Source organism: Chenopodium quinoa, unplaced genomic scaffold (genome assembly GCF_001683475.1).
Source record: "Chenopodium quinoa cultivar QQ74 unplaced genomic scaffold, ASM168347v1, whole genome shotgun sequence".
Classification (NCBI taxonomy): Eukaryota; Viridiplantae; Streptophyta; class Magnoliopsida; order Caryophyllales; family Amaranthaceae; genus Chenopodium; species Chenopodium quinoa.
The window spans coordinates 1168736-1183859 of record NW_018744593.1 but is presented as its reverse complement, the minus strand read 5'-3'; the positions used below and the strand labels follow the sequence as shown (position 1 = coordinate 1183859).

At 35.9% G+C, this 15124-nt stretch overlaps 1 protein-coding gene across 4 annotated transcripts; it reads left to right on the top strand.

The window, feature by feature from the left end:
• The first annotated feature begins 222 nt into the window (after positions 1-222).
• Positions 223-14902, top strand: LOC110699597. 4 transcript variants are annotated; one of them, XM_021877099.1, is made up of 4 exons: positions 223-514; positions 596-696; positions 8900-9004; positions 14232-14902. In XM_021877099.1, the coding sequence occupies exons 1-3, from the start codon at positions 342-344 to the stop codon at positions 8992-8994; spliced, it is 369 nt and encodes a 122-aa protein (XP_021732791.1). In that variant the 5' UTR covers positions 223-341; the 3' UTR covers positions 8995-9004; positions 14232-14902. The 4 variants fall into 4 exon arrangements, 3 of the variants coding, with proteins under 3 accessions (XP_021732791.1, XP_021732790.1, XP_021732792.1); XR_002506945.1 differs by having other exon boundaries at positions 225-514; positions 8896-9004; positions 14232-14893; XM_021877098.1 differs by lacking the exon at positions 14232-14902 and having other exon boundaries at positions 8900-9256.
• Positions 14903-15124: the final 222 nt, after the last annotated feature.

Sequence of the window (15124 nt, the reverse complement as noted above, 5' to 3'; positions counted from 1 at the left end):
TCAATTTTTCACTCCTCGTTACAATGTGCTATACCGTTACACACTTGGCACTTAAATGACCCACATGCATGTTACAAAGTTCCAACTAATTGCAATATTGCCATCCTATAGATTTCTAAATCAATAGCTACTATGCGCTAACACTTTTCCGTATAAAGATATGATAATTTGGTTCTAGATATCCTTCAAATTTGTAACTCTTTAACTTATTTATGTTGTTTTGTTCTTGTGTTTCTCTTGTTTGTACCATTGAAAAAAAAAAAAAAAAAAAGAAGAGGGGTTTAGTAGAGGGTTTTGCAGTTAGTTTCAACTAAGCCTATCATCTGCTAAAACACACAACAATGGCAGCAGCAGCTTCAATCGGCGGAAGATCAACATTGTTCCGCACAATTTGCAAGAAGAACAATCCATTTTCAATTCCATCTTCTTCTCCTCGATTCTCCATTAATTCATCTCCTCCAATCTTTCTTCGTCGTACTCCAATCTCCCCTTCCCCCTTTCCTTCTTCATTCAGGTACTCCTTTCAATCTCTCTCTCTTACTTTCTCTCTCCAATTTCATCGAATTCTGACATTGTATGATATTTTCTTTGTTAGAGTTCGTCGTGAGTTGTGCTCGCTTATTCCGGCTTATAGCGCCATTGCTTCGGCTTGTCTTGTTTCCAGGCTTCCTGATGGACTTGATTCCTCTGCTGAATGTAAGTCCTTTTTATCGCTATTCGATTTCGGGTTGGATTTAATGTCTTATTTCAGTGATGGGATCTAACATGCTGGCTAATTGATTGTTTTAATTATTAATTAGTGATTATTGATTATGTACATTGGTGATTATAGTGAATTTGTCTGAATGAAGTTTCGGTAGGTCATCGGTTGTATCGCATAGACTAGGTTTAGGACCGGTAATACTCGCTTTGTATTGTTTCAGGAAAGGGAAATATGGTAAAATGAGTATCTAATATGATATAAGACATTGAATTCATATAGCTCCGAGTAGCATTAAGCAACCTTTTAAGCAATTTTTGAGGATTGAATTAAGTTAGTTAATAGTTCTCATCTCTTTTTGCTTCTTAATTATGTTTGTATGAATTCTTGATTTAAAGGTGATCAATGGAGGGATTAATTATAATGTCCTAAGTGACATTTATGCACAAATAGGAATGCTTTTTTATCGCAAATAGAAGGCAGTGTCTTATTTGCGAATTAGTGCCAAAATTCCCAAGTCTTTGATGGTGCTTATCCATTTTTCATGTGTATGGAAGGTGCTTTTTTTTGTGTAGAAGGGAAGTTATCAAACCATCTTAACTATTTTGTTGATTGTTCGAAGCACTACTACTCCCATTGTGCATAATTTCATGCGAATGTATATTCTTCATTATGCCGCATTGGAGCTATAGAGTGAAATGTTGATCTTCCTTTTAGGACAGAAGGAAAGAACTGGAAAAAACTTCTGTTATATTTTTTGTTGGTAGGCAAAAGGATTAGATTTAATCACCATTTGTGTTTGTTTGGTTGTCGAATATTGAAAAAATAATACACCTATCCTCTCATCACCAGGCTTCCTCTGGTCTCAACAACCTCACCACCACCAATTCCTCTCATTGCCATTACTTCTCCATCTCATGATCTCAATCTTATGTCACCATGTTTAAGCTCAATTTCTCCTTTCATCTCTTCCACCACATTCTTCTATTCCACCTCCGCTCCATTATTGCATCGTCACATTCATCTCATATTGTCACCACTCGTCACCTCTACCTTGGATAATAACTGCTCAAATTTCAACTACACAAGTCACTGATGTGATGAATTGGTCTATATTCCAATTTTTGGTGGTTGGAGATGGCCAAAAGTTTCAGAATAAGTCTGACCATCAAGTGGCTTTATGTAAGGCTATATGACATCTCTGGCATGAGAAAAAAGGTCCATTTATGTACATTTAGGAATGCCTTTTGTCGGAAATAGATAGTGTCTTAGTTTCACATAGTGTCAAGATTGCCAACTCTGATGGTGATTATCTATATCTCTTGTGTATGGAAGGTGCCTTTTATTCTTTATAGGCAGGAAGTTATCAAACCATTTTGTTTATTCTGCTAATTGCTATAAGCACTACTCAATTATTTTTTCCAATGCACATAGCTTCAGGCGAATTAATATCCTCCATTATGTCCCATTAGAGCTGTAAAGTGAAACGTTGATCTTCCGTTTAATTCATTAAATAAGCCAAAGGAAAGAACTAGAAAACAATTCTGTTATCTTTTTTGTTGGTAGGCAAAAGGATTGGATTTAATCTTCATTTGTGTTTGTTTGGTTGTCAAATATTGATAAAAGTGAATATACCTATCCTCTCATCACCAACTCTCCTCTGGCGTCAACAATCTCGTCACCTCCAATTTCTTATATTGCCATTACCTCATCCCAATCTTGTATCATCATGCTCAAGCTCAATTGCTCCTTCTCTCTTTAACTACGTCCATCTCATGTTTATATCACTCTCCATCTCGTAGCTTGGACAATAACCACTCAGATTTTCACTATACTAGCCACTGATATGATGAATTGGTCTAAATTCCAATCTTTGGTGGTTGGAAATGGCCAAAAGTTCCAAAATTTGGCGGGCAAGTCTGACCACCATGTGGCTAAATCTAAGCCATCATTGACACAACTAAAAAGGCTTGTTGGTTGTTGCCCTCTATCCTGTTCCGGGTCTTGGTTGGATGCGATGGGGGTGAGGTGTGAATTGCTGTCTAAGTGTATTCCTAGAAGACACACAAGTGGTGGGAGTTGGGGATTTCGTGTGGAGGAAATATAGTGATGTTGGTTGGTGTTCTGGGATTGGGAAGAGGTTTTTTTTTAGGTTGGGGTTGCTAACAAAAGGTGTCATGGTGGGAACTTGGATGGCAGTTCCTCCGGGATGATAGTGCACTTGTTGTGGCAGTCAGTGGCTTTGGCATTGTGGTAATAGGTGACAGTATATTATGTAAGCAAAAATCAAATTTGGGGTAATCCATGTCCTAGGGAATGGTGGAAAAACAAGAATTAGGTATCTGGGCTAACAGGCAACTCTGTTCATGGAAACTGGAGAAAGGAAACAAAGAAGAAAAACGTGAGCAAACAACAAGAAGTTAAAGAGCAGTTCCTTTTCTCTTAATCAAAGACCCCGACCAAACAGATCCTTAATTTGTTGTGCAATTGACTTTTTTTTTCTTTTCCCCTAACACTTTCAACATTATATTTACTGATTCTTAAATAATCATAGCAGTACCTTTGTTATTTATTTATTTTCCCTTTTTATTGTCTACTCCATTGACAAATTTTTCATAGAGTTGTGGTTCACAGCTTTGTATCTTGGGTGATTATTTTTTTGTCCTTTTCTGTTTGGCTGTGTAAAAAATTCTATTGTGCCTTTTGAGGATCTTTCCCAAGTTTATAACTTAATAATACTTAGCCCTAGAACCCTCTAAAGCTCGATTTTCTTTTGTAATGCTGTGGGGGTATTAGTGAAGAGAGAGTTACCTAATCTTAGTAGGAGCAGCTGGTTATGGCTACATGCATCCATTGCTTGCAAATTTTTCTTGTGTGCTTAACACTATATTTGGAAGACAATAATGAAGAGAAAGTGAAGGGAAAAAAAAAAGCAGGAAAAGAAATTGTGGGGTGGAGCTAGAAAACTAGGGAAGGGAAATAGTATCCATTTTCTTTTCAAATCTCTCCAACAATGAAGGGATTTGGTTATTAAAAAGGAAGGGTATGGATCCCTATATTTCCTTTCCCTTCACTTGCCCTATGTGCTATGTCTTATCCAAATAGAGAAGATATATACTCATCTTTTTATCCAAACATGGTGCAGGTTCTGAAAGATTTGCATATTTGTAATTGTGACTTTCCATCATGTAGTCATACAGTCACACAGTCATACCTCCATCTCAATCAGTTTGATAATCCTGTTATGTATACATTTTAAGTTGTACACTGTTGTTTACTTGTTTAATGAGTAAAAGCTTCCATGCTTTATTTATCTGATTATGATGCACAGCTATGATATCTGTTGTTTGGCTAGCATATTGTCCTTTATGTGTCATACACTCATACATGTCCTTTTTGAAAAGATGCTATTGCATTTAGGACTCATCTAACTGCCTGTTTGATTGAAAATCGGTATCACCTGTTTGTCCTTATATTTCTCATTTAGGTTGACCTTTTTGTACCATTTGCTAAAATTTATCTTAGCTTGGACATCATTAATGAAAGAATTGAAGGGATGAGGAAGATGATTTGTTTACTAAACTGTAATTGCAGAAAACTAAATGATATCCAAGCTTTCAAGAGGCTACTATCTAACTAACTAATTATCTATCTATCTTTTTCTTTCAGGCTACTATCAATTTAAATTTTAATTCTGAAGTATGCCTACCTTGATTATCGATGCTTATTAATACCGGCCTCTCAGATTTCCACCCTGCACTGTTTTCTTCCTCTGCCACATTGGCTTGCTGATGTGTGTGTATGTGTTAATTTTGAAGTATGCCTACCTTGAATATTGATGCTTAACATTACCGGCCTATATTGATGCGACATTACCAACCTCTCAGATTTTCACCCTGTGGTAGATCTGATTTCATCCCACCTCCTGTTGGGTTTGAGAAGTGTAGAGAACGGTTCAAGAAGGCTAAGGGGTTGCATAGCTTTGGAGTTAAGCTATGGATTGTTTGCTTGGTGGAAAGCAATAATGAAAAGCAGGAGCTGACTTCAAATAAGCATATCTCAAGATCTAGAAATGATATTGAGATGATCCAAGTTAGAGGTGATAGCTCGTCTCAAGAGCTTTCCAATGACTGGTCATAAGCTCGATTTGGTCAAGAATCGAGAGAGTTATGGCCGTTTTATGAAGAGTTGTCCGCGCAGTGCGGAAGTTCGACTGAACCAGGTTTTTGAGCAGAAGCTTTTGACTTCCGAGAGTTCGACCGAACCTCTTGGAGGTTTGACCGAACCACCCCTGGTTCGGTCGAACTAAGGGTAGGTTCGGGCGAACCGGCTGCCCTGTTCCAGCGATGCGATTTCTTCTATTTCGCTCGGGATGTAATCTTAGCCGTTGATCTTCCTTGTACTCTTAGCACTATATATACTCTTGTTTTGTCATTGTTAGGAGTGAGGAATAGGATGAAGGGAAAGATGTAGAGAGAGAAAGCCTTAATTTAAACCCAAAACACTTAGGGTGTGAGTGTTTGAGAGGGTGAGTTTGGGGTGAGAGCTTTCATGGTGAATTGAAAGCTTGTAAACTACATTGTTCTTCATCAAAGTATTACTCTATAGTGGATTGGTGGGTTTTTCTCCCGGTACTCGGTAAATTCTTCTTGTCTCGTTTATTACTTGTTTTTTCCGTCTTTGTTATTGTTAATTGTCATTAATCGCAAACTTGCTAGCACATTCGTTAATCCTTTCAATTGGTATCAGAGCCAAGGTTGTTTTGGCGGATTTTTAGGGTTAGTTTGTGTGGTATGCTTGTTGTTTGTGATTGGAAAGTCCAAAGATTGAATTTTTGGTGTTAAATTTTCAATTTTGGTGTTGTGGGTGTTCAAAATTTGAGTCTTTGGTATGGATTTCAATTGGTTGTTATTGAAATTGAAAAGTCTTGAATTTTGTGTTTGATTAACAATGGAAGACAGAGTAGGAGGATTGAAATCTATAGAGTGTTAATAATGTTGGAGTTAAAGGATATCAAGATTTTCCCCATCTTGATATTTGGTAGTAAACTCAACATTATTGTTGGCTACATGTGTGTGAGGGAGGGCCATGGAGAAATTGTTGAGGGAACTTGATTTGAAGTTCATGGGATAATGGAGTGGTGCCTTGTTACCTTTGGAAAACACATGGGTAGTCATGGGGGTGAGTTCTTTGCGGAAGCATGGCTTGGTCGGATTGCCATTGAGAAAAAGCCGTGGTTTTGGCGTTTCAATGGTTGAAGATGGCCGGAAAAACCATGTCAAGTGAAGGGGTCTCACATGGGTTTTGTTGAGGTGATGTGAATCTTTGCGGTAGACATTGTTGGTTGGATTGTCATTGAAGAGAAGCCGTGGTGTTCGGTGTTTCAATGATAGAAGAAGCTCGGGAAAGACGTGCCAGGTGAAGGTGTATCATGAAGGCTCACATGATGGTTGTGAGTGATGGTTGCACACATGGTTTTATGTGTGTGAAAGGCAAGTATGAGTGCTTGTTAAGGTGGGAGCATGGTAGGAGTGTTCCATCAACAAAGGAAAAGGCCCAAAAGGCTTGTGTTTGTCACGGAGGTTGAGTTTGTGTGGAGCATATTTGGAGTACTCGGAGAACTAGGAAATTCCCTTGGATAACGTGATGTTTATCAAATTTGGTGTAGACTTTGATGTTTGCTTCCTTGGTTGAGAGGAGGTGTCATTTCCTTGGTGTAGAGGAAATGAATGTATTGTCGGGGTTGGTTGAAATCTCGATGTTTTCATTGCCTTCTTGTCGTGTAGAAGGTGGTGTGTTGGAGTTGGTGTAGACTCCGGGTTTTACTTCCTTGGTGTAGAGGAAGTGGTGCTTTCTTGGTTGAGAGAAAGTGGTTTTATCAAGATTGGTGTTGATCTTGATGGTTAGTCTCCTTGGCGAAGAGGAGATGGTGTTTCCTTGGTGAAAAGGAAATGGTTGTGTCGAAGTTGGTGTAGACTTCGGTGTTGTTCCGTGGTAGAGAGGAAACGTGTTGCACACAAGGGCATTGTGTGTGGTGAAACAAGTGGAGCAAATGATGTTTTGTTCGGGTGGAAGCATGGTGAGTTGTTCCAAGAGCAAAGATGAATTCCTTTGGCTTGTGTGTTGCTTTGGAGGGTGTGTTCGGTTTGGAGCATGGTGAAAGTGCTTGGAGAACAAGGGAAAGTCCCTCGGTTGTGTGATGAGTTTGTCAAGGTTATATCACTTCCTTGGTTAAGTGGAAGTGGGTTTGTTTTCTTGGTGTAGAGAAAGCGAGTCTTTGCTATGGTGATTAGCGAAGATGTTGATGATGATGGTTGACTCATTGCGTTAGTGTGATCTCTTGATGATAAGCCGATTTTCGGGTTAGGAGATTGTAAAGCTTATGTAGAGATGTTGGAGCACAATGGAGAAGCCATGAGAGTATATGTGTAGTGTGTTTGTTCTCACACTTAAACTGATTTCCACGTCGGAGATTGTTGGGTTTGAGAAGTGTAGAGAACGGTTCAAGAAGGCTAAGGGGGTGCATAGCTTTGGAGTTAAGCCATGGATTGTTTGCTTGGTGGAAAGCAACAATGAAAAGCAGGAGCTGACTTCAAATGAGCATATCTCAAGATCTAGAAATGATATTGAGATGATTCAAGTTAAAGGTGATAGCTTGTCTCAAGAGCTTTCCAACGACTGGTCATAAGCGCGATTTGGTCAAGAGTCGAGGGAGTTATGGCCGTTTTACGGAGAGTTGTCGCGCAGTAGTTCGGTCGAACCAGGTTTTTGAGCAGAACCTTTTGACTTCCCAGAGCTCGACCGAACCACCCTTGGTTCGCTGCCCTGTTCCAATGCTGTGATTTCTTTTATTTCGTTCGGGATGTAATCTTAGCCGTTGATCTTCCTTGTACTCTTGCACTATATATATTCTTGTTTTGTCATTGTTAGGAGTGAGGAATAGGATGAAGGGAAAGATGTAGAGAGAGAAAGCCTCAATGTAAACCCAAAACACTTAGGGTTTGAGTGTTTGAGAGGGTGAGTTTGGGGTGGGAGCTTTCATGGTGAATTGAAAGCTTGTAAACTACATTGTTCTTCATCAAAGTATTACTCTATAGTGGATTGGTGGGTTTTTCTCCCGGTACTCGGGTTTCCCACGTTAAATTCTCCTTGTCTCATTTATTATTTGTTTTTTCCGTCTTCGTTATTTTTAATTGTCGTTAATTGCAAACTAGCTAGCACATTCGTTAATCCTTTCACCTCCCTCCCCCAAACTGGTTTGTTAGTTTTGAATAACATACTAGAACTAAGATGACGAATGTATTATCAGTAGCTAACTTGAATTTTGTGTTGTGCTACTCGTCCATATATTGAATTCTAGTCTGGAATTGGAAAAAAAATAAAAGGCCCAACACTTTCTCTGAAATTGAGATTGACACTTTTGAAGTTGTAGGTTTTACAAGATTTATCATCTACAGCTGTCAATGGAAGAACCTATAAGTTTACAGGACTACAGAATACTTAATAGTTGGTAATCTTAGTGCTGATATAATCTCAAATTGGGTCCATATTTTTGCCTGGTATTACAAGCTTGCTACGCAATGTTTGAAATTGTACCATCTTTCTTTCAACACCAGCAAGCTCACGACCATTCAACATTACGAAGGGCAAGATTTAAAGTGTTTTACTTTGGCAGTGATATTGCTTATTTACTGGCCTTAACGAATATACATCACTGTGTACCTATAAACTCTTTGTATAGGTTTAATCACAGCTTCTGCCTAAGATGTATTATGAGGAAGTAAATGCTTTGTTACATCAGTGCCATACTATCCAGGATTATATTGAGAATTAAGTGTTGAAGTAACTATATATTACGAAGTAGATTTTTATTTTTATTTTTTGTGGTGTGGAGAGCCACCAGCAACTAATGTAGGCGGTATTATCACCCCCTAAGACTTTAACTAATTAAGCTAGTTGAAATCCATTTAATTTTTACTCTCAGTATGTGATAGTGTGCAATTGGACATTGCTATACCTTTTAACTGTTCGAACACCTGTTTATTGTAGCATTGCTACTTTAGCTTCGTAAGTATGCACAAAATCTCTTCTTTTTTAGAGTTTTGCATTACTGGAAATGTTTAATGTACTGTAATCAATAAATTATATTGAACTTGCCAACTTTGATTATAATGGCTGTATTCCTTTCCTGACAGGTAGATTTGCCAACTATGTCAGTCCCATCTAGAAGTAGACTAGTCAACTGGGTGCTCCCTTCTGCAAGTAAAGGAGCTCTTTCTTTTCTTCTCTTCTAGTTGTACTAAGGTATCTTTTACATGGCCTTTTGATGTTAATGTTTACTATGAAATTAAATTCTAGCTTAGAAATATATTTTGACAAGCTGTTAGGTAGTGAGCATTTATGTACACAGTCCAATTTGGCACAAGAAATGTCATCTGAAGATAGAGAATTTACCAAATGTTAAGCCAAATTATATTTTTGAGCTTCCACTGCTTTTCTTTATGGATTAAACTTCTTGCGAATAATGTTTAATGAAGAAGTCAGTAATTTTCTTTCCATTTAAATATTTACCTTGTTTCAATGGATCAGTTTGGGCAGCTTTTATCTGAGTTGTTTCTTTGCAAGCTATGTTAGAGTACTAGTACTGACATGGGTATGGAATCTTGACACTTCATTAAGGACCATAAACACTGATAGTTTTTATAGTATAGCCTAGCCCTGCACTTGGACATATACCCACGTCTATCAAATATCAAATGTTGTGATCCCAAAGATAGTATTATAAAAAACGTGACCAAAATATACTCCTAAAAGCAGTGATGTAAACCACCTGCCCCTAGTTATTGATTAGCTTAGTGGACGCGGCTTTTTCAGATGAGTAGTTTGAGAGAATTGTTGCATTGAGCTGTACTTACTAGGTGAGTTAGGATTCGTGAATCAGATGGGGATAGATGCTTTTGCATGGCAGCAAATCTATGCTTTCACATTGGATTTGATTTAAGTTGTCTGATATGTTGTGTCTTGGAGCCCATCTAGAAAATTACTAATGTTGTCTAGTCTATTGAAAGTAGGCTCCGCTGAATAGTTCCAGTATTTAGGTGATGAAGCTCATAATAATGTTAGCCAAATTATTGGGTTGCTCGAGGAGATTGCATCAGAGCTGATTACCATTAGGTTGCTTGAGACTTGAGAGTATGAATGAGTGAATGACAGTGGACCATGCTGTCACTTCCCCAAAACCTTGGCCTAGACTCAGCCCAAGCCCCGTGGCCAACTTCTTTGCGCCTCATGCTTGGCCGTGCCATATTCATGCTGGGTCATGCCAAATTCATGCTTACGTGCCTGCTCAGCCCAGTGCCTTATTCACTTGAGATTGTACTAGAGCTGATAATGACATTTGAGGCCTGATATGGAAATCATGTTTTAGCTTGTAGTAATTGTGAAGTCAGTATGTAGAACCCAATCAAACAATGCAAGAAAATGAGAGAAATGATAATAAAGTCAAAATCTGATTATGGATATAGCAATGTAAAACAACTGTTAATCAACCAAGTGAAAACATCTTTTATTTTCTTTCTTATATAAGAAATATACTAGTATTTATATTTTTAATTTTTGTTGCTGCTGATTTTAATATTAGAAATTTAGAATTTGGCGAAATGTCATCTAGCACTCGAAAGTTTAGTTTATTTATTTATTTTTTTATTTATTGCTTCATAACTGTCTTTATTTGCTTCAAGGGTATTTTTGTCTATTTATAATGTGTTTAATACCCAACATGTTTGGTATTTTCATATTTTCGTAATACAATATTTTAGTAAATCTTAGCTGATCTTAAATTTGCCATTACTAAGCTACTATCACTGTCAGGAAGGACTGCTATCATATTATAGCAAATAAGCAAGTACTTTTTGGATTGACTACATTATACACATTGCTTAAGTATTAGAGTCTGAGCATCTACAAAATCATCATGTTATCTGTTTTTCCTGTCCAAAAACAATTTTCATATTTTTTCTAATCATTAAAAGACAAGAATATATTTAATTACCGATTTTTGCTTCTTATCTGCTCCATTAATTTCATTAGAGGTATTTATGATTTCAAATAATGATTGTTTTTTAATTTTTGAAAATGGAGCTACTTTTTTTTTTTTTTTTTTTTTTTTCTTTTTCCAAACATCTTCTTTATGGATGTTTATGTATTATTAATTATATTTTTGTTTATGAATGGTTATATATTACTAGTATTAATTTTTTGTACTTGGATCCGCCTCTAGTTTTGTGCAACAGTGCTTTGGAGTGTAGTGAACGATTGAAAGCTTTTATTAATGCAATTAAGTACATGTTCATTAGAAGCATTGTTCAAGTGTCTGAAAAATAATGCTGCATTGTTTTAAGCTTTTCGCAATTAAAGATATATCATAATTTCCCTTAAAGACCATTTATTTCATAAAGTTGATATAAATTTTAAAAATTGGTCGTCCTCATCCTAGAATATAATACTCCGTAGAAGTATCATTACGTGACTAAATTTATATAGGAATTATGCAATCGAAAGTAGATATAAGTAATAGTCTGCAGTACACTTATCTTAGTTTTAGAAATTGTTACAATCTTCTTGGGTAAAAGGGAGTAATATGTAAGTTGTTCTTGTTAAAAGGTCTGTAGAATATAATGTATATGATTGTCTTTTAAGAGTCATGAATGGTTAAGGTGGTAAAACATGAATTTCTCTGATTTATCAATCTGTTTAGAGATTCTGGGTGGGTTAGGGAAAACGGTGGTTGTTTTATGGCTGTCATGTTAAATATGTGTTCGACAGTCCAGCCAGGGTTAAATAAACGTAAATATTTGTTGATGTATTATGTATTGCTTTTTACATGATCAATTAGTCATATTTACAAAGTAATTAGTAATACAGGGTAATTAAAAGATGATTATGTACATTAGAGACAAAATTATGGATGTGAATTTTCGGGTCTCGTCAACTTAGCTATCTAGTACATTCAAGATTCAATGAAATACTGTAAGTAACAATCAGATTTTTAATAAGAAATTTTTCTTGGTTGATCATTTATGGTGTATTGAAGGGTAGGGACTAGATTAGTTTACTCACGTTCTCTAATTAAGGTTTTAGCCTTGGGGACCAAAGACTGCACATGCTTCGGTTGTTGAATAACAATAAATAAAATAAAACCTAATCTTTTTTTGCAACCTATACTTCTAATTCTGGCATCTGTATTACAAGCCTTTTAAGTTTTAACCATAAATTCCAAAAATTAAAATGTTACGTCCGAAATTAATTTACTAGTATATAATTTCAAAAGAATATCCTTTTATGATAGTTAAGATATTTTTATTTTAGGCCGTATGTCAAATTTTACGAATAATCCAAAACAGTGTATGTTAGTATTATTTTCAAAAGGAGAATCATTTATTTTATTAGTTAGTTGATTCATCATAAGACTTTAGGGGGCATTAGAAAATGATTTTATAGCTTGCTAATGCATAAATCTCAGCTAATAATTACACTTGAATTTAGTTTGACATTAAACCCTCAAAATTTAAAATTAAGAAAACTCGCATGTTTTTTACAATAAAATATATTTGTTTAGTGTAATTTGGTTAAGTTATGCAACGACAAAATACAATTAGCAAATTGATTAATTAAAGGATGTTATTTGTGTCTAGAGTGTTAAGTACAGGGCTAACATGCCAGATTGACTGCAACTTATTAAATCTATATATTAGTTTACAAATTAAAACCAGTTCAACTAATTAAGTCATAAGATTATATTTAATATCATATTTAATAAATCCTGTACCTTAATTATAAAATGTATCCCAGTATATGACTCTTTAATAAAGTATTAGAAATTTAATGCTAGATGGTTTGACATTCCTAACCACCAAATACTGAAAGCACTTGCTGATTTCCTGCCCTTTGTGAGCTTTGGTATCTGATTATTTGTCTTATTTGAAGCAAGACAAGAAATTTCTATATTACATCAAAGTTTATAGTCATATGTACTGGGTCTAGTTCAATAATGTCAAGTGCAGTTTGCATTGGGACATTTATCTGCTTACTTACCCTCGTCTGGATTCACGGTCACATAGTTACTCCGTCTAGGGTACTATTTTAGGTTCCCGTCACCTTTCCTAATAAGCTATGAGTTTACAATTAAGGTACCCATTATGTAGCTTCTTAAGTTATTAATGTGACTCTTTGTAAATTACATTGTAATCTTGGTTGAAAAGTTGGAATATCTGATAATTAATGTCAAATAGAGATAATTCTATAATACAACCAGGAATTTAAATCCATTAAATTTGATTGTATTTTACACCATGGTAGAATGACCAAATGAAGAGAGGGGGATTGACAGAGTAGCACCTGTGGGAGAATGAACTTAGTTTTACAGAGTAATTATTAATTTTTGTTTCAAAGCCTTAATTTGTACCTTCTTTTAAAGTATTTTTATTGTTTAATAATTACAATTTGTTTCCCTTCAAATATCTCTCCTTAGTGTTTAAGTAATATAGGAGGAAGGAAGCTAGCAGCTTGGCATTGAATTCGATTATAACAGTTGGCCACTGACAGTTTGAAGATTCTTCTGTTTCTCCGGCCTGCCCACTAGCAACATGTGTTTCATTAATTTATTTATTGTCCCAGATATGTTTTCAATTTATTTTACTTGAATGCATCAAAATTCTTTCTACCCCTTTGGCTTCTTTTATTTACTTTCTCTGTTCCTTTTTAATTACAACTTAGGAAATACACAGTATTTTAAGAGAGGAGAGAAAAAAGGGATTCTCATGTGATTAGAAGAGGTGTCATTTCGGGTCACCGGTTGGGATTCAGATTAGGTCTAGTCGGGCTAGGTTTAGTCGGTTTCAGTCATACTAGATTATTGTGTTCATGTGGATCAAAGTCTGATTTGATTCGGGTTAGGTCGAGTCTAGTTTAGTTGAGTCAGTGTTTGACACCTCTAGAGAATGAGAGAGAATCATTGTCCATATAAGTAACATTACAATTGATTTGCAACTTCAGAAAATAAAATGATTGCCAAAAGGAAAACTATAAGTATGAATTGAAAGATTATCTGATATAGATGTTATTCGGAACTTTTTTATGTGGATTATTTTGTTTTTGCTATAGTGTGAAGATTTTAAAACTCTTCGGAAATTTTGGTGGGCGTATAAATGGCTGTCAACATGAGTTGTAAAAATGCGAGAGGGAGTGCTTGTCAACTGTCAAGCTTCCTGTTCTCTTATTTTGGTGGATCCTTTTGTGTACTTGGGTTAAATTTATTTGATCTCTTGCAACTGTTGCTTATGCAAAGACCACCAAATGCTATTTCTGTTCCATCCCTTTCGTACTTGGTTTTTGGTTTTTTGTCATTTGTACTATAGTGGAAAGGTTAGCGTTAGTTTCTCTCTTTGTTGTTGAGGAGTCCTCTTTGCGCCTCGTCTAGCTTTTCTCACGCTGTTGCGCCTAACAGGCTAATACATTGTTATCGTCTTATCAGGTTAAGGGCTAGGAGAAATGAATGTAAGTCTGCTAGCTTAGGATTTAGCACAATCTGACAACTGTTTGTGGACGAAGGGAGTATGTTCTAAACACATGATCAAATGACGTATTCGGGATAATACTACTATTGCTATACTCTTTATGTTACTGATACTTGTGTATTTCTTTCAAAGTTGCGCTGGGATTTTTGAAGTTTATCAAAATAAGGATCTTTGAGTGCACTTCTATTTTGACAGCAATGCTTTACCAAAACAATTCCAACCCCAAGAGTCATCCGTAGTGGAGTAGTTAATGTGTTCCTAGCTCGACCTATTTCTTAAAATTGGGATTTACTTCTCTAGGAAATTGCCTCAGCCAATGATTTTGGTACATAGCTTAAGGTATAGGCCGCATTAGAAGTAAAATGTCTACTATAGCTAAAACTGTGTGCTTCTCTTTGCTATACAGTTGGGATTTAGGCCGTTTACAAGAAATTGGTTTTTGTGCTTTGTAGTTATTAGAGGTGGCAATCAGGTCGGTTGTATTGGATTCAGGTAGAGTCATGTTCAGGGTGTTGTTTAGATTGATTCAATTCAATTTGATTCTGATGGGGTCATATCCAGTTTTATTACCAATATGCTTAATATATTATAATTATCCTTTTTACGCAAACTGTTACGAGTCATTTTTATAAGAAATGTTCAAAAAATTTGAACCAATTTAAGTAAAGAAAGGGCCGGTGCTTTGATAGAGAAGTTTCCTTATATTGATGGAAATTTCGTCATATCTGAAGAAATTTTGGTGATTGAAGTTTATATTATTTGAGAAGCTTCCTTATATTAAAGGAAATTCATCCTCTTATACATGATGAATACTCCGTATTTGAGAAGATAGGTAATTTTTGGATTAGGG